Source organism: Dermacentor variabilis, chromosome 10, assembly GCF_050947875.1.
Source record: "Dermacentor variabilis isolate Ectoservices chromosome 10, ASM5094787v1, whole genome shotgun sequence".
NCBI classification, from domain to species: Eukaryota; Metazoa; Arthropoda; class Arachnida; order Ixodida; family Ixodidae; genus Dermacentor; species Dermacentor variabilis.
Genome location: NC_134577.1, coordinates 525,242 through 550,667, shown reverse-complemented (window position 1 = coordinate 550,667; position 25,426 = coordinate 525,242). Strand labels below are relative to the sequence as shown.

The 25,426-nt window shown below is 48.7% G+C and overlaps 2 protein-coding genes across 5 annotated transcripts in view; one reads left to right on the top strand and one right to left on the bottom strand.

Moving 5' to 3' along the window:
• LOC142559715 (zinc finger Ran-binding domain-containing protein 2-like) overlaps window positions 1–18,373 on the top strand; it is a 122,223-nt gene extending 103,850 nt beyond the window's left edge. For 2 of the 4 annotated variants that reach the window (XM_075671283.1, XM_075671281.1), the window contains one exon: window positions 4,931–18,373. In XM_075671283.1, the coding sequence (XP_075527398.1) occupies window positions 4,931–5,120 (190 nt within the window). In that variant the 3' untranslated portion in view covers window positions 5,121–18,373. The remainder of the gene's footprint in view (window positions 1–4,930) is intronic. The other 2 variants (XM_075671282.1, XM_075671284.1) reach the window with 2 other exon arrangements.
• Window positions 18,219–24,458, bottom strand: LOC142559713 (uncharacterized). The gene is made up of 4 exons (XM_075671280.1): window positions 23,997–24,458; window positions 23,706–23,948; window positions 18,675–19,127; window positions 18,219–18,504 (listed from the first exon to the last, which is right to left on the bottom strand). The coding sequence occupies exons 1-4, from the start codon at window positions 24,377–24,379 to the stop codon at window positions 18,402–18,404; spliced, it is 1,182 nt and encodes a 393-aa protein (XP_075527395.1). The 5' UTR covers window positions 24,380–24,458; the 3' UTR covers window positions 18,219–18,401.
• Window positions 24,459–25,426: the final 968 nt, after the last annotated feature.

Below are 25,426 nucleotides of genomic sequence, written 5' to 3'. Positions count from 1 at the left end.
ACACTCCGATGCCGATTGCCTATCACGCGCCCCCATTGACTCGCCGCCGCAAGATGACGAGAATGACAACACCTTCCTTGGAATGATAAGTGGGGAAGACTTCGCTGAACAGCAACGGGCAGACCCGGAGCTAAAAGGCCTTGTCGAATATTTGGAAGGGCACACCGACATTGTCCCCAGGGCATTTAAGCGCGGATTATCTTCCTTCACACTTTAAAGCAATCTACTCGTGAAGAAGAACTTCTCACCAGTCCGCGCCAACTACTTTCTTGTTGTTCCGTCGGCGCTGCATCCAGAAGTACTGCGTGCCCTACATGACGATCCGACCGCCGGGCACCTCGGCTTCTCTCGGACGCTATCGAGGATACAAGAAAGGTATTACTGGCTGCACCTAATCGCCGACGTTGCCCGTTATGTCAAGACATGCCGAGACTGTCAGCGACGCAAGACACCACCGACGAGGCCAGCCGGATCACTACAGCCGATCAAGCCTCCTTGCCGACCTTTTCAGCAGATCGGGATGGACTTGTTGGGACCGTTTCCGACGTCAACGTCCGGAAATAAATGGATCATCGTGGCAAAGGACTACCTCACCCGCTTCGTTGAAACTAAAGCTCTGCCGAAAGGCAGCGCAGCCGAAGTGGCACAATTTTTCATCGAAAGCATTCTGCTGCGACATGGCGCCCCAGAAGTCCTCATCACCGACAGCAGAACAGCCTTTACAGCGGAGCTCACCCAAGCCATTCTTCAGTACAGTCAGACAAGGCACAGGAGGACAACTGCCTACCACCCACAGATGAATGGTCTTACGAAGCACCTGAATAAAACCCTCGCCAGCATGCTAGCAATGTACGTCGACGTCAAACACGAGACCTGGGATGCGGTCCTGCCGTACGTAACATTCGCTTACAACACGGCGGTGCAAGAAACAACACAGATCACGCCGTTTAAGCTGGTTTACGGCAGGAATCCGACGACGACGCTCTACGCCATGCTGCCGCACGTCTCTGACGAGGAGAATCTTGACGTCGCTACCTATCTCCAGCGCGCCGAAGAAGCCCGACAGCTCGCCCGCCTGCGGATTAAGAACCAGCAGAGGACCGACAGCCGACACTACAACCTCAGACGACGCTTCGTCGAGTACCAGCCCGGTGACAGTGTTTGGTTATGGACCCCTATACGCCGACGAGGACTGAGCGACAAGCTTTTGCGTCGCTATTTCGGACCGTACAAGATCATCCGACATATTGGCGCACTGGAGTATGAGGTCGTGCCAGACGGCATTTCGCTATCACAGCGGCGCCGCTCACGACCTGAAATAGCGCACGTTGTGCGACTCAAGCCGTACTACCAGCGTCAATGAACTTTGAGGCTTCGCGTAACTGACCTTTCGACTTTGTTTATTTTCGTTGTTTTGTTACTTATGTTTATTAAGTGTCCTTTTGTGTTTCGCTCTCTTATATTTGTAGCATCGGGACGATGCTTCTTAAGAGGGGGGTATTGACACGTGTACTTATCTTTATCGGGCAACCACGTTTCGCCGCCTAACAAATGTAATCGCACAGCGTGGGACGCGCCTGCATGTATCCAAAGTTTCTGGAAAGTTATCGATGCTTCTATCCGCTGTCTGTTGTCGCTGAACCTTATGTTATCTGATTTCATCACTTGACGCGAATGGTGTAGAACTTTGCAGAAGGCACGCGGGTCCGAACGATTAGTCTGGAACATTCGACGGCTGCTGTATAAAAGCGGACGCGCTTGACCCGCTGATCAGATTTTCGACGATCGCCGATCGTGTTCGCCGCTATCATTGTGCTATAAGTGTAGCCTGTTTTTGTGGGCACAGGTTCGCCCAATAAAAGTTAGTTTTGTCTTTCACAGTATTTGCTACTGTGTTCTTCAACGTCACGACCACGGGACAATATTATGAAGTCTCGATTCCCCGAGAGCACAGCAAATATTTAATTACATTAGCTTTTAGTACAGCCATTTCAAAACATGCGCCAAGAGCAGCACGCTTCGGATGTGAAAAAGGTTACGTATTTCGTTACTGAAACCTGTTGTGGCCGTCTATCGTACCAGATGCCACTGACGCCTACACACACTCTGTGGCCATGGTGCCTAAAGCTGAGTCCATTTAGTACTTAATGAGACAACAGGGGAAAAAACATCCCGAGTGTTTCCAAGAAAAGCGAACAATCGGAGGGGCCAGTTTTTCAGCTTTCAGTGACACGGTCATTGTACACCCTTCAACCACCACACCCCGCCACCTCTGCATACAGTGAAATGAGCACTAGCCTTTTTCACGTCCATAGCCACGTTGCACTTTACGACCATTTTTGGCAGGCCATGCAAAAGGTGCTGTAAATATTCATAGGTGGTGCTCTTGAGTAATGGAAGCCTCATATCATAACTACGGAGTCGACAGCTACCTAAAAAAGCAAGAAAAGGGGGACACCAAGTTTGTGTGTCAGTCCTCCCTTAAGCTCTGAGCACATTCGCGAGTGTGTGTGGCCATGAAGTGCATGTGCCATTCCTGAAAACAGCTGCGGCATATGCTGTGTTTATAGCTTGAAATATTTACCATGAGAATTTAACGGAACACTCATTGTGCAATGCTTAACATCTTTTGTAGTTGGGAGCACAGGTACAGGGATGGCTACTTGTGCTAGGTACTTCTATGCATGTGCATCACTGGTGCACAATTGCACAAATTTGTGCCATAGCTCTTTGCTCCTGTTACACTTCCTTTCCATTGACTCACACCCTCTATCATGCAATCATGTTCATTGTGGGACATTAAGTGATTGTACAGTTGAACCTTGTTCATACGTTCTGGAAGAAAATGCAAGAAAGAATTTACTAACCAGACAAGCTACATCCAACATAACTAAAAAATTTGGCAGCCTCAACTGCAGTCTACATCTACATAATTCGAGTTACATGAAGCATTGCGCCACGTAACGCTGACACATGCTGCGCTGGTGGGGCCTGCAATGCCTGAGACACGCATTGTTCTTCCGACTTCGGCAAGCTTATGTTTGCACTTCTCAAAGTTGACCTGGGGCAACGGTCTCTTCTTTTGGGGCTGTTGGGCAGGAGGTTTTGATGTGCCCACTCGGTGAGAGACGCCGATGCGGAACGACCTAGTGGTGGTTGAGCAGCCTGAAAAGCACTTTGTCATTCTTCTATTGCATACTGTTTTAAGACAGCAACAGGAAACCAAATCAAAATTGAACTATGTTGCAATGCTACAATACGATTCTGTCAGAGCGAAACATGACGCTCACTTTGTGCTGCCTGCAGCAAGGAATGGCGGTACAGTTTGGTTATCGCCATTTAAAAGCACACGGTACGCTTCCATCGGCACTACACCAAAGTCACCATCAAACAATTCGATAAATGAAGACTTTTATCGCAATAGGGTTGGCAGCGACAGCTCTGGACGCAATGTGCTATGACCCACTAGATTTACTAGTACTGGCGGAGGAAAAGGGCAGGCTTGTGCTGCGAGGAAGCTGCCATGGCGGGCGCCTACTGCTCTCGATCATGCGTGCCTCATTCCTTTTCTTATTTGCACAGAATCTAGCAGCCAGATAAGTTATCGCACAATGCAATTTGGTGATGTACTGAACATTGGTGCTGAAAGATCATGCTTCCCAAGAACATATTCACTGCTAAAAAAGAAGCGTAACTGTATTGCATCATTTTTTGTGTTCCTGATCACGAACGTTGGCACCGCAAAATCCTACTAAACAAGAGTCTATCAACCAGGTTCTACTGTATTTGGTTCCCTGGTGATTTAGTTTGCCGCAGTTCGAATTTTAAATGTAAAATATACAGTTAAACCTTGATGTAATGAAGTTTGTGAAATGGACAGTTCGCTTCATTATATCGAAATTCCATTATGGTGAAATTTGATCTTTTATGCAAATAAGTACAGTCCCTGATGGATTTTTCTTATATGGAAGGGGCCGCAAGATTTTTCTTAATTATCGGGCAATAAGAGTGACTGATTTGAATCATTTTTTGTGTTGTTGATCGTGAATGTTGGCACCAGGAAAGCTTACGTAACGGGATTGTATCAGCGAGGTTCTCCTTTATACAAATGTTTATATGGAAGCAGGATGCAAAAGCACTTGTATACCGAGCTTTGGCTGCATGTTACGAAGCCTCAGGCAGTTTAACTTAAAGGGACACTAAAGGAAAATATCAAGTCAAGCTAGATTAAAATATTAAGCTTATGTAGTAACGAATTTGTCATTCGTAATGAAAATAGAGCTTTTGTAAGCGAAGAAAAGATGAAAATGAAAAATCAGAGTTGTGCTATGTGTTGTCCACTATGGTACCTCTCATGTGCAACGTGAGAGCTTCACAATCACAGAGAGCAGCCGCTATGTCTTGCGTACCGCCACTGCAAGTGGCATCACGCTCCTCTATTTTACAATTGCCGAGGCAGGCGGGCAATGTGTGTCAGCCACTTGTCCCATTCCGGCTGCAGAAGCTCATATGACCGCTATTCTGAACCAAAACAGAGCCCAGAGTGGATCACGCAAGCGGAACACCTGCTGCCGCCAAGCAGTATGCTTGGTATGTAAAGTAAATAAAGAGTTTACGAAAGACATAATGGCATAAACAGAGGTTGTGGGGAGATGACGTGAAGTCCTCTGCTTTAGCACAGGTGGTTCAAATTGAGGGGCAGCAGCGAGACCTTCTGTGGATATTTACAAATGCAACAAGGCGATATGTTGGCATACAGAACACGATAGATTTCTAGACGAATACTCTATGAATCTATCTCGACTGAAAACTTTCTTTTAGTGTCCGTTTAATCTGGAGTCTCCTACTAGGATTAGCTGCGAGCAAGGGCATGTAAAATATACGGCTTATATGGTTGTGCAGCAGCTGACTTGGTCATTGTGCAATGCAGCCCCGGCTCAAGCGGCAAGCCAGAAGAGGAGCAGTTCCAGGAGGAAAAGGCAGCAGCTGGAGGAGCGTCCAGGTCCAGGTTTGCAGCAGCTGCGCTGGCTGGGAGCATGTGCAGCTGTTGCCTGCCACTCCAATCTGTAGCCCTAGTTGCATGTACACATTATATTCCGGCAGAATGTATCTCGCAATGAATGTTGACGTTAATGCGATTAGCATTGAAACAGTGTAGCAACATCATATTGTCACGTGGTAGTGACGGTGAAGAAAGCAGCAATATGGTGGAATACAAAACTAGCTTTTATTGGGCGAACCTGTGCCCACAAAAACAGGTTACACTTATAGCACAACGATAGCGGCGAACACGGTCGGCGATCGTCGGAAATCTGATCAGCGGGTCAGGCGCGTCGGCTTTTATAGATCGTTCGTCGGATGTTCCAGATTAACCGCTGGGACCCGCATGTCTTCCACAAAGTTCTGCATTATTCGCGTCATGTGATGAAATCAGATAACATAAGGTTCGGCGACAACAGACAGCAGATAGAAGCATCGATAACTTTCCAGAAACTTCGGATACATGCAGGCGCGTCCCACGCTGTGCGATTACATTTGTTAGGCAGCGAAACGTGGTTGCCCAATAAAGATAAGTACACGTGTCAATATTGCAGACGCCGTAACACGTCATGCATGCATCCTGTATGCAGCTGAGCTCCTCTCGCACTTCCGACCGAACATGCTGCATCATCTAGTTGTAGCACTGCACAGTACATGCATGGCGCATGTGTGAATATATATTCAGAGAAGATTGTCTAAATATAAATGGAGTGGGTTGGATTCTGCCCAGCACCTGAAAAATGTTCAAGGTTTTTTTTGATTGAAGAGCGGCACATACCCAGTGCTACATTTACAGTTACCCAAGTTGGTGTCAAATAGTTTCGTAGCGGAGCAGAAAAAGGATGCTGCCCGTTGAAATCCAAGAACCAACTACAGTCGCCGATGGACTTTTCGGACTCAAGAAATTCGGACTTGATGGAACATCCGAACTTTGTAAATGTGCCATCAGGGTTCCCATAGAGCTAATGCATTTTCACGACCGGATTTTCGGACGACGTTAGCCCACAAAGTTCTATTTTCTGGACTAAATCATTCGTTCCAAGTAGAGTGTATTAGAATAGGGGAGTGGGTCCAACGGAGGCCGCAGCAAGCAATGAGATTGAAGCAAAAAAACGTTGAAATTTGTGGCGCCGCTGCAGTCACCTTCTTCTTAAAACCCCTCCTTCCGCTGATGTTCCGGTCAATCCGGTGCCTTGGCAGCGCGGCAGAACCGCGCCTACCGACGGTGGTTACGGCGGCATCGAGCTGTCATCTGCTCGACACGCTGTCATCTGCTCGATGCACCGTCGTGCTTATGTTTTTTTTTTATGTCAATTTTTGTTCCTAGTATATGCAGAAAAAGAAGCATACAATAAAATCACTGCTTTGCCATGAATTGAGGTTCCTTGCTTCCGTCAAACGATGCTGTCTGCACGATGTCTACGTGCGCAGACGGCCGTCGCTTATGTCTCTGGTTTGTCTTGTAACTTGGTGACTTGGCAGAGTGTTCGAAGAATGAGAGGATGAGCACACCTCGATGAAAGAACTACTGTTGTGTAGTGGGTTGCAAAACCGTATACAGTAGATTGAAAGGTCAGGGCAAGCTCTCGCTCTTTAACTGAGCATGTGTTGGTGGGCTAGTTGGTCAAGCATGATTACAAAGACTCAAAGGCACCTACGTGCTGTCTCGTGTCCCCCTTCTTCGTGTGTTTTTATTCGGCGCCGTCTTTGTAATCTCGCTCTTTGGAGTCCCTAAAGATGAAGAAAGCTGACGTGTGCAGAAGCTCAATCTTCACCACACCGATCGGCCTTTTGGATGCCACTGATTCCATTTGTGAGCTGCACTTTGATGCAAAGTACATACTTATGCATTATGTGCATATCATTGAAGGCCAGGAAGTATCTACACAGCGTGGAAAGCCTGCGCTTCAATCTGATGCGGTATCCATAATCTTTTGCTGTATTTTCCGGAGTATCTCTACGAGCACCCCTCACAAAGCGCAGAGAGAAGTGCATTCTCGAAGAGAACACTCCCGCTCTCAGTTGAACCATCATTGAGATTGGAGGCATGTGATAATGGAAACCTGCGCAAGCTCGAAGACATAGATAACCGGTAAAATGCTTCCTAATCCAAGCAAATATAAACAATGTGTTTTGCTTTATTCACCCAGGGGACCTGGGAAACCAACTACATCTCAGGCGTATGATGCATAAAAATAGGGAAGAAAATGGCTATTCCATAAATATTTTCAAAACACACAATTGACCTACAAAGAAATGTGCTGCAGATAACGAATAATGTTGCCTACTTTCTCCCTAAATGTCAAATTGCATGGTATGGTAAATGCGTGGTATGGTAGCTCGCCTGATGGTTGAACATAACCACTGAGAGGTTGTGTGGGCCACTCGAGGCATACTTGGCCGTGCGGAAGTTGTCTTTGCACATGTGGTCGCCGTGACACGTTCATTACAACAGCACCGGGTGTCATGTAGTTACTCGGCTTGTTGTGAATGAGTACTTACCTAACTGGATGCTAGGAAAGGCGGCAATGGCTGCGAAGAGTGGTTGAGCCGCTCTGCGGACTTTGGTTCTGGTCAGTTGGTTGTCGTCTTTACATGTGACATGAGGGTGGAGGTCGTGGTTTCATGGTGAGTCAACCAAATGACAGGACAGGCACGGTGAATCGTGGGCAGCCATTACTGCCGTTCCGCTCACGCCAGTGTACAGTGAGTCAGTTTCAGCAGCGCTGAAGCCAATGATAGGGCCCGAAGCTTGAGAAGGTTTGGCTTTTCACGTTGCAAGTTCTGGGTGCTGAAGCGGGACACCTTGAAAGTCGGCTGTAATTGTGATGGGCTGAGTGTAAGGTGTGTCACCCTGGTGAAACGTCGACTGAGGCAGCTCAGGAGACTAGGGAAGTGTAGGGGAAGTGAGGACGGGACCTGGGCGCAGTTTTGGCTGACGCATTCTTGGAAGGCGATGCCGGGGAAACACTCGGAGCTGTACAAAAATCAGGTAGACTGTGGTAGAAATGACAGACCACGAGGAGTAGTTGCCGTTGGGGTAGCACTCAACGTAGCTGGCGCTGTGGTGGTCAAAAGTACCTGGAGTTGTGATTTCACAGCTGCGAGAATGTGTCGCGGCACTTCCCATGCTCGTAGGGCCAGCATGAAGGTCCGCAGCACGTGGTAAGCCTGGGGCCCTGGACGCGGGACATGTCATGTCGGTGCAGAACGGGCACAAGTATAGCTACCAGTATTTGGTACTTGTCCTGCTGCGATGTGGCGCTATGGAGGTAGAAACTTGCCCCCAGTTTGAAAAGCCAAATAGTAAAGCTTCCAGGCCAGAACTTGGGGAGCTGCAGTGTTTCCAAGATGCAGTACACGGAGGTTTCTTGCAGTCAGAACGCCATAATAATAGATGGGTCCAGGTTTTTGGCTTACTTGGTGCTTGTTGAGTGCCCGGTACAATCTTCTGGAACGCATTTTTCCACGGTCCATTGTCACCACTGTGGCGGAGCAGGAAAAAGATGCTGCCACATTGAAATGCAAGTACGAAGTACCTTTGTGGACTTTGTCGTCGTCGGAACATCAGCACATTGGTGCTGCGACAGTTTCATTGATGAGCACCACATACCTAGTGCCACATACCTTGCAATCAAATTTGGCGTGAAAGAGGTTAATTGAGGAGCGGCACAGACCCAGTGTCGCATATCCAGTGACCCAAGTTGGTCTGGTGGTCGGTTTCAAACTCGGCTTCCTCAGCACAGCAGCCCAATGCTCTTTCATTACACCACAGACTACCTAGCGACCCAAGTTGGCGTCATAGCAGTTAGAGACGCAGATAGGAAGACTGATAGATAGCCAGCGAAAAATGCCCGAGGTATCTTAAGTATCATGATTACGTTGTGCTGAGTTTTACACTGGCAAAAAAAAAAGGGACACAAAGACGCAGGCGGATGAAGTGCAATGCTAATCACATTAAAAGGGACAAAGTGGGGTGACTGGCACTACTGAAGCATGCTGAAACATGCCTTTGTGATGAATGGCGACAAAACTGCATATGTTTGGGGTGTGCCTCATGAATGACACGCAGCAGGCAGTGTCAAGCAGTCGTGACCAAAGATGGCTGAACCAGGCTTGCTGCAATGTGATATTGCCAATATCAAAGCTCCCTGAATCTTTGAAGGAACCAGAGGTCCAGGTTTTGCAGATAGAAATGATGCAGGCAGATGGCACAAGTGTTGACAAGTAGCCATTGAGAAAGGTCAAACCCGGAACTTACAAGGGGAACTTCGTGGTGATCCATTCTGGGTCACCAATGTGTAGAAAAAAAATTTTTAGGACACTTAAACTTCGCCTGTGAAGAGTGGAACGCGATCGATTTCAAAGATACCTGACTGCTTGTCACACTTCCTGGCAACCGCAGCTTTCTTGTAAATGCGCGGAGGCGAGCGTGATGGTGTTGTTGCAAGGAACTGAGTCGGCCATGCCACTTGTAAAAGGGGTTTGTGTTTGCGTTTCAGAATTATGTTTTCTAGTATATACAAATTAAACTCAGATGCTATGATGTCTGTACGTTGTGTTTAGGGCTGTTACGACTTTGAGGTGGTCCTGTAGCGCCCGTCACCCGTTTCGTGACAGAGCGTTGGTAGCGAAGACTCCGAGTCAGGCGTCCATGAGAATAACGAAAGGGACTTTATACACTATATACAGGTCATTATACAGGACAAGATCGGATTGGTACGGGGGCCGAGAGCTCACAGCAAACGCGACTGTTCCCGCACGGCGACGTCCGGCGAGACACTAACGCGTGACACATCTCACTCCACTCGAGAGCGGCACTCGGCTCCCGGTGGGTCGATGGATCCGGTTCTCCAGGCGGCGGCGGCGGGGCTTATAAAGCCCCGAGAAACGATTGTTACTCAAACGGCCCAATACAAAGCCAGCACTCAACGGTCGTCCGAGAGGTCCAACCAGCGACCGCGCTGGCCACCCGCTTCAAAGTTGCCGTGCGCGGTGACCTCCAGGGAAAAGGAAATACAGCGCCGGGCTGTCTAGCACTTTGTTGCACGTTTGGACATGTCGCTTGCCGATGCTTCTCCTCAGGATGCCGCTGCCTGACGGCTCAGCATCTTGACTTGTCAAGGGAGAGTTTAGGGCGCTGTGCCTTTCGGCGCAGCCCCGGGTTTGTCCAAAGGGCGTTCGCAGGATAAATTCTGCATCTTATAGATTCAGATTTTGGGCTGGTGGTAATGGCACAATAGGACATACAATTTTTCTGATGTATTTTACTTTGAGGAATCAATTAGTTCAGTAATGCCGTGGTTGTGGTTCAGAATGATTTTTCGCCAAGCAATGTCCGACGCCGACATTGGATTTTTTGCGACACGAGGCCTGCAATGCCATGGCATTAAAATGATGAGACTCGGGGAGCGCTAGGCAAGAACTGATTTAGTGCTAACAGCGTGCACACTGTCAAGGTGTTCTCTTATGTCATCCTTTTTGTCGTCGGTGCTGCGGCGCACCAGAGCCACCACACCATCTTTAATTCTTATTCTGTTTGTATATTTGGGCACCTACCCAGTGGCACATAACTGGAGGTATAGCCAGGCATGTTCACATACCCTTGATAAGTTGTATAATCGGCAAAGACACCAGCAAGATAATCACGCCCACTTCGAGAGATGAGCAGTTTTGATGGCCGAGAGGGCGGGAAACTCCACCGTGGCTTGGCGGCTTGACATCAAGTGAATGATTCGCGGATAAAAAGACCAACCGGAGGCCCTCCTTAAATCCGAAGCCAGTTGGAAGAGCTCTGTGCACCTCCAAGTGGCCTGATAGCATCCCTATATGAAATCGTTTTGTGGCCCCTTAAGAAGCATTAAACAAGCTCGAAGATGTTTTTCTCGGGCGATCACTTTCAGAGATAGTTTCAATTTCGCGAGGCTTGGCTAGTCCCGCCACTGAACGCCTCGAAGTATATGGCTGACAGCACTCTTGGCACTGATAGCAAGCTTGGCACAGTGCCAAAAACACTTGTCAGGGATGCTTTCGGTGCCAAGTCACGCGAGATTTCACGATGCTATCCCTGAAAGGGATTGCCCAAGAGAACTTGTTTCCAAATTGTGATTTCTCGAACAAAAATACCATTCTTCCTTTCATCTCGCATTACATTCACAGTATTTTTTTTTTACTGAAAAGTCAACCCTCACGTTACAATTGTGGCTGCGTTACATTCGAGTAAGTACAGTAATAAGACATTAAAGGGAAGCTGAAAGGTTTTCCAGAAAAAATGAGTGAAGAGCAGTACGCCATGGTTTTCAACCCTCTGAATTCGAATATAGCATCGAAATTGAGTGAAAGAAAGCGCAAACATATTTTATTTCGACTAAAAGTGCAGCAGCAGACACGCCCAGCTCGCGCGCCTCGTTTCCGCCTGTGATTGGTCGGGCGCCTCGTGACGTCAGCAATGGTGTTCGTCCGGACTGACTGCTGCCGCTACACACGAAGCATGGTGCAAAGTAGTTTGGTAGTGTTTTGCTGAGACGGTCATGGAAATTTTCGAGAGCTTGCGTTTCTCGGAGGAGTTCGGCGTTAAGTTCAAACTCTACGAGAGCGATTTTGCGCGCGACGGTGACGGGCGACGGCTTCGAGTGACAAAACGGGCCGTCACTTGAACAAATCGCTCTGTGTTGTCGCTCAATCACTCGTTTCTAGAAATCTAGAACTTTTCGCCTGGAAATGCTATGAGCGACTAGCCAATTGTGCGAAGCCGAAACTGGATGTACATAACTCACATACTACTGTTTGTCGCACGGAACGAGCAAACTATTGAATTTTACACGTGCAAGAATAAGAACCTAGTGCAAGACCTTCAGAAATATTTTGGGCTCCTTCTTCAGTAAAATACATCAACCTAAATTGATAAAGCATGCGTCACGCAAGTTTCGGCGCGTATGTTGCTGCCCTCATACCGGGAAGTCGTCGCTCAAAGCCGTCGCTCGCGTGGAGTTCGGCTTGCAGATGACGAGTGAACGCGACAGCCATCGCCTCACTTGTAGCGATGTCGCTGTCACGTGCAAGATCACTTGTAAGGGGTTTACACTTGTACATACTACACGTACGTACATACTTGTACATACTACATGTACGAGCCGATTGCGAAGAGCCGGCCTCTCCAAGAAGCAAAAAAATGCTGGTGCAAGCACTGCTTTCCACGCGAACGAAGGCGAAGTGTTAGCATCTCCTCGTGTTGGAAATGTTCTTTGGCGAGTATGTTTTTTGCTAAGCTGCATTCAGCGTTACAGTGAGTACGTTTCCGGGCAAACAACTTTAGTGTATGTTCCTGCATGCCTCCTCATAGAACGTAAGTGGTGATGCGATCTTCAGCATTTGTGCGCTGCCCCAAAGCTGTCGGCAATCTACACAGACGATTTAAACGCTGGAAAAGTTTACAGGCTGTTGTAGCACGTGTAGTATAGAACCTTCATCAGCGTGCCATCCGCACGCTACTCGTAACCGGCGAATTCCGTCGGCTACATGAGATGGTCGGTTTCTTATGTGTGCGAGAGAAGGGCGAGCGCAGCGTCTTGGCATGAGCAGGCTTTCCAACACATGCAAACTTTACGCTTGCACTACGTTATGGTAGCTGCATGCAGGCTGTTTCACAACACACGTGCGAATAGAAAATTCGCGGCGCTTGGCGATGAAACCTGCGTCAAGGGTGGGCGATAAACATGCACCTTCCGTTCAGCGTGGTAACTATATTTTTTTAGGAGAACCCGAAGCACGCATTATTGATAAACTCCGGTAGTAATCGTCACGGAAGTGGTTAGAGCACAACACTGTTGTTCTTGAGCGCTTGAAGTTGTTTCGTTTCACGGCAGCCTCCCACTTAGCTGAAAGCTTCTTGTCTTGCAGGAACTAATGGAACATCGGTACATCGTCGCGGCCGCTGGTGTTCGTGTAAGCGTAGGCTGCACAGAACGCCGGCATGATCGGCCTACAAGTTCAATTGATGCTGCGCACGTGAATTACCACTCCTATATACACACAAATAAAGGAATGTAGGGTCGAGCGAAGCAGATTAGGACGGCACGCACGCAGAAATAAGCCCGGTCAGGCACGGTCGCAAAGACTGCGAAGGAGCGGAACACCAGTGTTGACGTCACTAAGCCGCGGTTTCCGGTCTCCGCTCGTATAGTCAGCGTCAGCAGCAGCGCGCGGCGCTCGACGGTGGGCGGAGCTACAGCGCAATTTTAACCGACGATTGCGTCGCTCCTAAGTGAAAAGTCCCCCCCAAAATTTTACCTTCATTGTTTATAAGGTTCCCGCATCCGTATATGAGCGTCTTATTGAATTCTACAGACCCTTCAGCTTTCCTTTAAGTACTTGTCTAAGCAAGACAGGCAAAGGAACACACACTATAATATAATTACAAAAGTAAGTGCATTGTATACATAAAGAAGTAGCGTTATCCACAGTGTGCCTGATTTGTATGTTATTGGGTTTCTGCGATTTACGTACGCTGTGTTAACATACTTAGTAAGTTTGATGTACCTAATCTTTACATACACTAAGAAATATTGTCAAACATGGCGGTATCCACGGCTCCCGCTTCAGTGTGAATCCTCGTGATTGCTGTGCTCTCGCTATCGTTTGTTGCCAGTAACTGTTGAAATGAGCATTCGTTTTCTCTAAACGCAGCTGAGGCACTACTTGTAACCAGAAAGCGCATTTAATTTATGAGCTCATTCGCCGATTTGTTTGACCCAAGGCATCAGATCGTACCTTATTGTTTAACATCTCTATTATGTACGCATTCCTGTATGTTAAAGGGGCCATGAAGCACCTTTCTAACTAATTGTTGAATTATATCACTATTAAATTACATCGCCTCATGAATCTCCTGCTGCAAAAAATTTTCGCATCCTTCAAGCACAAGTGAACTCAGATGTAATTATCAAACCAATCTGCAGCTTTCTGTTTCCTTTCATTTCCGCTAGCATGCTGGAAGCTACACAGGGAAGAAAGAAAAGGGGTGGAAGGGAGCAATGCCTTGATCAAAAAGTCTAATGCGAGACTGCTCGTTATGGTACACTATGGCAGCTGTGGTATCTACGCTGCACTTTTTATCTTTGAGGCCATGCATAGCAGACTCAGCAAGGTGCAACTGTCATGTTTAGACCGGCAGGACAAAGATGAAATAGTTTTTCTCTCTTTTTGAAATTGCAGGCATATATACTTCATTTACAATAATTGTTTAATGAGAACGCTCATGTGATCGCGAAATCACCCAATAGCTGTTGTAGGTCCAGCTGCTTGCGATGGCTGCATGACGACAGTGCAGACGTGAGAACAAGTGATATTGCACTGCGGCATGCAGTGCAATAACATTTGGCTCATATGTGCACAAGAACCTCTCTAACAGATTGCCAAATTTTTCTTACTGTTCACTAGGAACTACAGGTGGCAGCACCATCGCTGCGTTAGTGTAGATAGGCGGTAGATGGCGCGCACTGAAATGTACATGGCGGCGTTCCGCTGTGAACTATGTGGCCCTGTTTTCTGGTAATGAAACGCGCTTACTGCAGTAAACTGATCTTGTATTGCCCTCCGATGCCTGCATTTGCACGAAATGCGCAGGATGTTTCTATTTACTTAAAAGAAGTGCAAACTGTCATTCAGCAGGGAACTGGCGCTCCACGAGACAGCCTCTGCTTTGGCACTTGGGGCTTTTTGTGCAAGTTTTCCTTGCGTTCCACCTACTCTTAATATTTTTGCTCAAATTAATAATTGCCACATTCTCTGCGAATTTTTGCGCTGGTTTAAAAATGTCTGTATTTCAGTAAAGGTAAATTAGCAAGTTAATGCGCTCTACATCACCAATTATACACATGTATCTTTATTTTTTTATTCGCTGTGAAATGCAAACAGTGAATGAGTTCAGGTAGGCAAGCTAGGCAACTGCAGTGAGTGACAGTATGTTAATATCATCAGGTTCCTTCTGACAAAAATGTTTTTATTGCCATTGCATGATTACTAGCATGACAGCGATGCGACAAAGTTCTAATTATTTGAGGAGCTAGAATCATTAGGTTCGCTTATTTCAGCTACTAATGGCCACTCTTGCATCAAGCTAATGCCACAATGAAGAGCAAGAGGAAATTATAATAGCCGCCTTTCAATTCGGTGCATGTTATGATGTCCTACGTCTGTAGACCGCCGTGCCACATATGATCATCATATACCTTATTTTAGCGTTGATTTTATAGCAGAAAATAAGTACAAAAACTAAAAATTTAATTGCGAGGCAAAATGAAGTCACCGTAATGGTATCAGAACCACATATTAACATATTATAAGAACATCTCTGGTTGCATACTCACTAAGCGAGAGTCATGCAGTTATCATAATGCAGTTATTGTAATATAAAGTGTACGATGTGGTAATCATGAGTGCATGCTTACATTACAATTGTTTTTTTCTACTGCTGAGTGATGTTCATGCCATCTCGTTCATGCTTCGTGGTATCGCAGAGATTGTGGAGTATTCATCACATTGTGACAGCATGACTAAAGTGCGTCTCAGCATTCACGTCTCATTGCTACCACTTCATCTGCCTAAAATTAGGTAAAATGCTCTTTGTGAAGCATAAAGCGACAATAAAATTGATAGATTGCTTTGAGCAAAGGATGGAACAATCATACATCGCATTCTGTATATGGGCAGTCACTGATCTTGGCTACAGTGCAAGAATGATAGTGCATGGCAAAGTACATCCTAAGAAAATGAAGACTAGCGTTTATTACTGTGTTACAACCACAGAAGAAACAATCTTTAGAGATATTCACACCGTACATGCACATGTAACCATGTAGCGCCTAGCAGAAGGTGCACAGCGCAATCCGCATTATTTGTGCTTCAAGTGCCCACCAGGTGGCTACTCTGCTTGATCTTGCGACCAATCTTTCGAAAAGTGTTTCAAGGCCCCTTTAAACTAATAGTGTTAAACGGATGTGTACCTTAATGTTCTGCAAGGTTGCTTGGGTTTAACGTGCATAAGGCATGAGACACTGTTCTATATTTCTAGTTTCTGGACCATCTAATCCTGTACTGTAGAACCTGCGACTGCACACCTTTGCTGGAAAAAAAAAATGTGCGTTCTGTGCAGATCTGCTGATCAGTTGACAAGAGAAATTATGGAAACTCTAGAGATGAAAAGATCTTGAGAGACTTGTGTCTGCGTGCCCTGTGTTATCAGCATGCATGTGCTTCTTATCGGAACCTGGCGTGAACGTGCTGTAGTTATGGCATTTCCTTCTCTTTATACCCACATGCAGCTGATGTGTGTCATCACTTTATTGCATTTATTGTGTGCGATCAAGAAATAAACTCGTTTGCAAGCCGCGTGCATAATGTTCATGCCTGCAGAATTTCCCTAGCAACTTCCATCAGTTCAATTCGGTTCTACTAGCATTTGCATTTTTTTTTCTTTTCTTGCAATTCTGCATTACGAATTTTTGTAATGCTGTGCTAACAAACTTAAGTACCTACAATTCTGAAGCTCACATTCATTATCAAAATCACATTAAAAGGTCAATTTTGCATAGCATATCTGAAAATGGTACTTTCATTGATAATGGGGTAGTATAAGAATATAATAAGTCTGTCATCCACTGGCCTGCAGAGGCACTCTGCATTACTGAAAAACTGAACAAATTCTGTATACTGAAAATAGCTTTACATAAATGTGTAAGGCAAAGAAAGGTTCATGAAAGAAAAATGAAATTTTCATCCCCTGATGAATGGCAGTAGTAGTACCGTTAATCAACAGGAACTGTACGGTGCTCTTACCATGACATCACCAAAGTTAAAAAGAAGCATCGCCTTGTTTATATACATAATGAAATTGTTGTATTTCTTACTTAAGCTTGTTACATGGTGTTGTTAAGAAAGTAAGGCAGGTGAGAAAATGGCCTCCTTAAAAAAGAAAAGGGGAAAGGTGGTGGCAATAGCGACCAAAGGCTTAGCTAATGCGATCCTGTGGTATTTCCGTGTGCTTTATTGTAGCTGTGGTTGTAGCTCTACCATAGGGACCTTTCGTGCGTGTGAAATTGCATAAAAGTGTTTAGCTGAAGGTGGTTCTAGGATTTCAACGGGATCAAAAATGATAGCATACTTAGTTGCCACGCGAAAAGACTTAGATGGAGTAAAAAAATTTAACACCATAGCTGTCTCCACCTTTTTGCACTGCAATGAAGTACATGTTCATGGCAGCTCGCCCAGATATGCATGCTGCAACAAAAGTGCTGGGTCAGACAGTTAATAGCATGGCACTTATGCTGAGCGATGCAGACACCTGGTATGGCAGGATGAGACCACGTGCGATGAGTGGTTGAGCATCGTTACTAGATTAGGTTGGTTTGAGGTGTTGTGAAGCCTTTCGCATGCTGCTTTCAGTTACTATTGTGTGAGCTCTGCATGAAACATGTCATATTCCTTTTTTTTTTTTTTTGGTCTGTTAAACGAAGGCCTTCGAGCTCAAAACACTTTAAAAAATACTGGCTGGCCTCAGAGCACCCTAAATAAGTTACTATAATATTTTCTCTATGAGCCAGTGTCTATTTCGGCTGTGTGTATGATGTCAGGACGCAGACGGGGGGACGGGGGTCACTTGGGAGCAGGAGATGGGCCCAGCAGCAGCACCGTAAATTTTACATCAAAATTTTATGTATAGCCATCGGATCTTTCTCAAAAATATATGGAATGAACTTTGGACAATGTCCATACGTAAATGCTGTGCATAAATGCTTGTTGCATCATTGTTTAAAATCATTTATAATGTTACGATTTACAGGGGTAGCAACAAGGCGGCGTCCTTGCGGTTGCCACTTTCTTAGCCCAGCTTTTGCTAAAGAGTCAGTCAGATACTATCTCTATGGCCAAAACGCCACAATGTTCTGTTTCCACATGAACTCCTCCTGCGTCATGATGCGCACACAACCTGGGAAACAAACTCAAAACTGGTTTGGATATAATAAAGTCATTGTAAATTATTTAAGCGTGCTCTGGTGCTTCCCTTTATTTGTCAAGGCTTTCCAGATTGAGGACATTCCTTTGACGCAAAAAATGCAAAGTCTGAAACGTTATGTCAGTGCTTCTTTAATCTCGTCCACAGTTATGCTGTCCAATCATGCTTAACTTGTGTGCTTCTCGTCTTTAATGACGCGTGTGACAGAATGATTGCGCGAAGATTGAGACACAGCTGCAGCGTCGGACGTCTGTTTTGTGCTGCTGGCGCAGGGACATCCGGGACTGAGGAGGCAGGAAATAAAAGCTGTGGCAGCAGAGACCCCCTGGTGGCTCGTTGAACAGTCCTGCTAACGGACGACGCTGAGGGTTCGCTCGGGCTGCTGGGCTGCCTCGAGCAACAGGCAGCACCCACACGAGCCGAACAAGTCGTGCAGGGCGGCCAGCCGCTGCCTGCAGTGATTTGCGCCATGTAATTGTGCTCGGACACACGCGTGCTCGCTGCTTCGATTATCCGTCCCTGACAGTCCCGGACTGCCTGACGATGCTTTCAGCCAATGGGCGTCTCGGGCAGTCCTGGACGGTCCAGACGACAAATCGAAGAGGCCCACTTTCTTACGTACATGGCGCCCGGCAGCGGGGGTAGGCCGGCCAGATACACGAGCGGTCCGTCTCCGCGGCCAACGCTGAACAGGGAGTCGGCCACCACTAGGAGGAAGCCGACTCCCTTGCCCCGGAGCATGGCGGGAGTCAGTAGCAGCATGTTGCACAGCGCGCTGCCGCAGTGCACCACCAACAGGGCTGCCGTGGTGGGCTCGCGCTGCTGCAGCGCGCACAGGGCGGCGGGCAGTGCGTGCCAGCTGGACCCGGCCACGGCGGCCACGCACAGCGGCCACGGTAGCGCGGCCAGCAACCGCTGCAGGTCGCGGCGTGATGTGGTGGCGCCCACCAGGACGGCCACTAGGAAGGCGTGCAGCGCTAGGCCCGCCGCGGCCAAAGAGGCGCCGCCCCCCCACCACGCCGCCTCCTCGTCGGCCACTCGCAGCGCCAGTGACAGGGCGCCCAGAGGGCATGCCCTGCAGCAGTTGATTATGCGGTGTACAGGGCGTTTCCACGAAGGTTATAGATAAAAATAGCTTTCAAAATAAAGGTTACGGCGCCAAGCAGACGACGACCAAGTGAGAGCCAAACAGCATATACGGGCGCCCGTAATGACGTTTGTGTCTCACTTCGTCCTCGGCTGCTTAGCGCCGTAACCTTTGTTTTGAAATCATGAATCAACTAGCTCAGCAACAATTTTTGTTAAAAACAGCCATTTAGAAAAGAAAGAAAAATGGCGGCGGTGGCGGCCATAGGGTGACGTGTAATACGAGGTATATAGTTGCTAATTAGCAGTATAAGCCCCATGCAAGCGACCTTGCGTGCGACAGCGATAAGCGATGCGATGGAGATGGCAGTCGCGTTCGCTCGTCGCCTACAAGTCGTAGCCCATGCGGGCGACGATGTTGAGCGACGTCTCCCCGGTGTTGCCGGTATGAGGGCAGCAATATTGCCCCAGAGAGCTCTCCACATGCCAGTTACGAGCACTCTCGTGAGGCACCTTTGTCAACTAATGCACGCAATTCATGACCGTCTATTGTAATGCACAAGTCTGAGGAAATTCTCTGTTCACTTATCTTATTAATCCGCTTCTGTTCGTCGCGGCTGCTCGGTAAATATGACGGAGGATCTTGGCTCTTTCGAACGTCGGCGGCCTCGCCTCCACAGGTCGCTCGCTTCAGTTTTCCGGACGTGGGCTCAGTGAACGACGCCTTGGTGAAATCGAGGATGGCCATGGACTTGGTGATCGGTAGCGTGCAGACGTTGATGATCGGGGCTGATGTTGGTATCTAGCAGCCGGATCCTGTTGTCGGGTCAAGTAGTCCTGAATTTCGGTGGGTCTTTCGCCATTACGGGGACAAGGCGCATTTATCGTAAAGCCGCGAAGACCTGCTCTGCGATATGGACTCATTCTGTAAAGGTGTCCAGCTTCCCCGCAGTGGAAACAGTGGCGTCCGGTCGGGTGCACGCCACACGTCACTTTTTCGTGGCCTCAGCTCTGCTAGAAGGGGTCCACTGCGCAGAGTCGGCTGGCGGCTGCTGGGGGTCGCGAATGGAGAACTATGCCCGGTCGGTTGACATAACACATCAGCGTACGTTGGCACGCGACGTACGGGTGGTGGTTGGTCATGATGGACAGGCGGTTCCTCGCGTCCTGGCTGCAGAATGGCGTGGCGAACTTCATCTCGAATGACGGCGGCGAGAGTTGAAACTGTCGGCGTGGCTTCCGTTAGCTGCAGCTTTCGAAGCTCCTCCTTTACGATTGATCTCACCAGTTCCCTTAGTGCTTCGGTGTTACTGCCTGGACCTGCTGACAGGATATCGGCCGGTGCGCTGGTGACATCACGATTGTAGTGATGGGCACGCTGCTGCAGCGCCTTCTCCATGGTCGTCGCTTCGGTGCGAAACTCAGCAACACTGTGTGGTGGGTTGCGGACGAACCCTGCAAACAGCTGATGCTTAACGCCACGCATCAGATGGCGTAATTTCTTCTCTTCGGTCATGTTTGGATCCGCGCGCGTTAAGAGACTGGACATGTCCTCGATACACATGCCGACACTCTCGTTAGTGCGCTCGTTTCTGGCTTGTAGAGCGTGCTCTGCCTTCTCTCGCCGATCGGTGCTGGCATACGTGGCAAGCAGCTGTCGCCGAAATTCTTCCCATGAAGATCGCGTCGCTTCATGATTGACGTACCACGTCCTCGCTGACTCTTCTAACGCGAAGTACACGTTGCGAAGCTTCCGTGTCTCGTCCCAGCCGTTGAAATGTGCCACTCGCTCGAAGTGCTCTAACCAGTCTTCCACATCTTCGAACGTATCGCCGTGGAAGGACTCGGGCGTGCGTGGTGGGTACACGATGAGCTGGGACGATGCCACTGGGCTGTTCATGGTTGCACCGTCGCTGGTAACTGTTGCTTGCACTGCTGCAGCAACAGGAAGCGGTCCGAACTCGGGTGGGTCTCCTCGGATGCGGCGGCTCGTGCGCTGGTGTACTGGAGTCAGTTCCCTGGGTTCCAATCGCTGAGGGTCGGGGCTCCGTTCTCTTACGAACTGGGGACTTCCAATCATACCCCGCACCTCCACCAAAAATGTAGCACTCTTCAATGAAGTACACTAAACACACTGGTTTATTGGGGGCGAACTTGTGCCCGGAAACTCAATATTAAGCATTCACACACTTTAAAAGAAGAGTTAACAGAAGCCTATTCCACAGTCAACCGCATCTCTCCGCCGAACGCACTTTTCACGCGCCCCGAAGGCCAAGAGACACGCCGTGGCTTCTCATTGGACGGCAGACTCGGGCGCTGCCGTGAGCGCGTGCACTGGAGACACGCGCTGTATCGCCACGCGCGAGGCGTTGCTGGCGCTCTTCTAATGGCGATGCGACGAGTAATGGGTTTTAGCGATGAGGCGCTTGGAAAGGTGCCTCACGAGAGTGCTCGTAACTGGCACGTGGAGAGCTCTCTGCGGCATTTCAACAAGTTGGAATGTATCTTCTTGGCCCGTTCCCAACATCATCGTCAGGGAAGAGATGGATCGTAGTAGCGACGGACTATTTAACACGATATGCTAAAACTGGCTGCCTTGAGCCAGGAACGGCAGTTGAAGTTGCAAATTTCTTCGTTTCTAACATAGTACTGCGACATGGTACACCAATGGTCGTGATTACCAATCGAGGAGCGGCCTTCACAGCTGATTTGATGCAATGTCTGATGAAGATGACTCACACCAGTCACAGAAAAAGCACTGCATACCATTTCCAAACAAACGGCCTGACGGAACGTCTAAACCGAAGCCTGGCCGATATGCTGTCCATGTATGTCGACCTCGAACATAAGACATGGGACGCATTCTTGCTTTTCGCCACTTTCGCCTATAATACGGCAGTACAAGAGACAGCCCAGGTCACTCCATTTCAACTGGTCTATGGCCGCACAGTAACAACCACACTGGATGCTATGTTGCCGGTAGATGATAACAACCCGTACGACGTCGACGACTTCCTACAACGAGCTGAAGAAGCCCGGCAGTTGGCACGGTTCCGTATCCGCCAGCAACAACGTAGGGACGCAAGCTACTACAACCTGCGCCGCAGAGAAGTTCAGTACCACCCGGGTGGCAAAGTGTCGGTATGGACACCAGTGCGTCGTCGCGGACTATGTGAAAAACTCCTTCGCCGATACTTTGGACCTTACGAAGTTATTCGCCGAGTAGGTGACCTGAATTACGAAGTCATCCCTCATGAGCAAGAGCGATCAAAGCGGCACATCCATGCGGAGGTCGTACACGTAGTCCGCATGAAGCCTTACTACGACAGGCAATGAAAACACATCTTTAGATAAATTTGTTTCATACGCATCGGGACGATGCGTTTTCGGAGAGGGACTAATGCCGCAGAGAGCTCTCCACATGCCAGTTACGAGCACTCTCGTGAGGCACCTTTCCAAGCGTCTCATCGCTAAAACCCATTACTCGTCGCATCGCCATTAAAAGAGCGCCATCAACGCCTCGCGCGTGGCGATACAGCGCGTGTCTCCCGTGCACCCGCTCACGGCAGCGCCCGAGTCTGCCGTCCAATGAGGAGCCACGGCGTGTCTCTTGGCCTTCGGGGCGCGTGAAAAGTGCGTTCGGCGGAGAGAAGCGGTTGACTGTGGAATAGGCTCCTGTTAACTCTTCTTTTAAAGTGTGTGAATGCTTAATATTGGGGGGGGGGGGGGGGGGGAGTTTCCGGGCACAAGTTCGCCCCCAATAAACCAGTGTGTTTAGTGTACTTCATTGAAGAGTGCTACAATATATGTGCCGAAACTAGCGTCACGCGTGCTTTATTAATTTAAGGTGATGTATTTTACTGTAAAAAAGAGCAGAAAATATTTCTGAGGGTCCTGCAGTAGGTTCTTATCCTTGCACGTATAAAAATTTAATCGTAAATTTGCTCCTTCCGTGCGAGAATCTGTAGTATTTGAGGGATGTACATCCAGTTTCGGCTTCGCGTTGTTAAATAGCCGCTCGTAGTACTTCTGGCCGGCTAGCGACGAAGTCAAGATTTCTAGAACCGAGCGATCCGTTCAAGCGACGGCCCGTTTTGTCGCTAGAAGCCGTCGCTCGTCGCGCTCAAAATCACACTCGTGGGGTTTAGCCTTTAAACTTTGTTTCAGCGGGCTCTTCGTAACGGAAAAATTGAAGCGAGCTATCCGTACAAGCTATATCAACTTTTGAATGTGAAAAGAGCGATTACCTGCGGAACTTTGGCACGGCGAATTTCGGCTATCGGAGCGCGCGAAACAAACTGATCGGAGGCTGCAGCGCACGCGTAGCCGCGTCCCTCAAGGTCAGCAGTTCTGGGAACGTCCGCGGTTAAGCGTATTTTCTTTTTCAGGTCAGAAGTTCAAAGGTTAATCATATTTCTGTCAAATCGCAACTAATTACCCCGTATCACCCCATGCTCGCCACCGCTGACGGCATGTACTTTTGGTAGAAAACGGCTATCTTGAAATTTATACTTAGTTTTCATAGAAACACCCAATATATAACGAGGTCGATGAGCGGGAAGAGCACCATGCGAGCAGGCCGTTGAGAAGCCGCGCCAGCGAGTCCCCCGTGTCGGCCAGCAGTGTGCGCAACGCCCGGTTTCCACGCTGGCGCGCCAGCGCACATCCCAGCAGCGCCGACGCCGACGCTACGCCCAGCAAGTTGCCGCGGTCGCCGCGCACCTCCGCCTGGTAGGTCGGGTTGCGGCCTGGCTCCCGCTGCCCCGCCTCGAGCACGAACGACTGCAGCAGGTTGTCGGGTACCGCATTCCTGCGCGGCGTATTTTAGAGCTGCGCCCTGCCCTCGGAACGGCCGCACCTAAACCAGTCGAGCGGCTCGACCCTTGGCTCGGCCGACCCGGTTGTCGATGGTGCCCAGCTGGCGAGCAGCAGGCCCATGATGCTGGCGGACAGCTGCAGGCCAACTGCAGCGGCCAGCAGCCGGCCGGCCGGCGGCACCAGCAGCAGCCGGCAGGCGAGCAGCGGCAGCGTGGCGGCGCCGGAGACCCGTAGCAGTAGCTCTCCCGGCACGGCCAGCTGCCGCCGGACAGCGCGTGGGACCAGCAACACGCCGATCGCCGGGCCGACCACCGTCGCGGCCAGCGCCACGGTCTGCTGCTGTTCGTTGCGTCGGCACTTGTGGGCGCACGTCGCGGACGACACCATGTTCTGGCTGGTGTCTAGGCTGCCGCCGCTGGCCATGGGCTGCGTGCAGCCATACTGCGGAACGCGCTTCGCGCCAATCGCACTGCGCGGCAGGCCTGTTAGTTCGTCATCACAGACACACCCGGTATATAATCAAGTCAATAAGCAAGGAGAGGTGACGCGCCATGCGAGCACGCCGTCGAGCAGCCGCGTATCGGGTATGTTTCAAACCTCTTTCCCGGGTCTATCCCGCAGGTAGTGCATAGCCGCGCCAAAATAATGTAATCATTTTCAGGTTCGAGCTCTGTTATTGTTTCAAACTTTTAATTAAGCCTGGGAAGATTTGAGATAAAATGCATCGTTGTGAACTCTACAAAATTACACCCTTTGAGTCGTATCTTGCCACGCAACGATTATCATCATCTGTTTTGCCCGCGTTTCCTTTCTTTAAAGCTGCGAGCCCGGTACTTCCAAGTCGCGAACGGCATGAGTTATCAGCATGACAGAGCATTCTCGATAGGAAAGTAGCGAGAGCAGTGTTTTCAAGAAAGGAACGCAAGCAAGACCGATGACTATAGGTGTGTGGCAAATATACAACCGAAAGGGTTACCTTTTTTTTAGTGTTGTGTGGCAAGTATACACCCAAAGGATGTACATTTGTTTATGAGTGTGGGTGTTTTGTTTAATGGCATTTGTTCCTGGGCTGCCATTCTCAAAATTACGAGAAATAATTTTTTGTCATGAATGTGAGACCAGGGGGGGGGGGGTAGTTTGTAAGAGTCCACCTAGTGGACTGTCCATATCGGCCGCTGCTGATTGGATGTAGCTGTACGAGCGAGGAGGAGACAAGTGGCCCTAGCCAATCAGGAACGACCGAAATAGACCGTCCACTTTTGTGGACTCTTACAGAATACCTCCACCGGTATGAGCAACTTTAGTGATAGAATGCTGTGGCATTATAACCCGCGTATATCGCATGGTGTGCAACATACATACGCCGAAACATATGCGGAACCTCACGGCGACGACGACGGCAAAACTTCGCTTGCAGTGTCCGTGTAATCGCAATAAAAAAATGGTGCTGGGCAGGCCATGTAATGCGTA

Excerpts from the sequence above, each read along its gene's own strand:
- LOC142559713 (XM_075671280.1), bottom strand. The coding sequence starts at position 24,379 with ATGGCCAGCGGCGGCAGCCTAGACACCAGCCAGAACATGGTGTCGTCC. Across the intron at positions 23,949-23,996 it reads GAGCCGCTCGACTGGTTTAG|GAATGCGGTACCCGACAACC; the intron begins GTGCGGCCGTTC and ends TACGCCGCGCAG. Across the intron at positions 18,505-18,674 it reads CCCCCGCTGCCGGGCGCCAT|GCAGCGGCTGGCCGCCCTGC; the intron begins GTACGTAAGAAA and ends AAATCACTGCAG.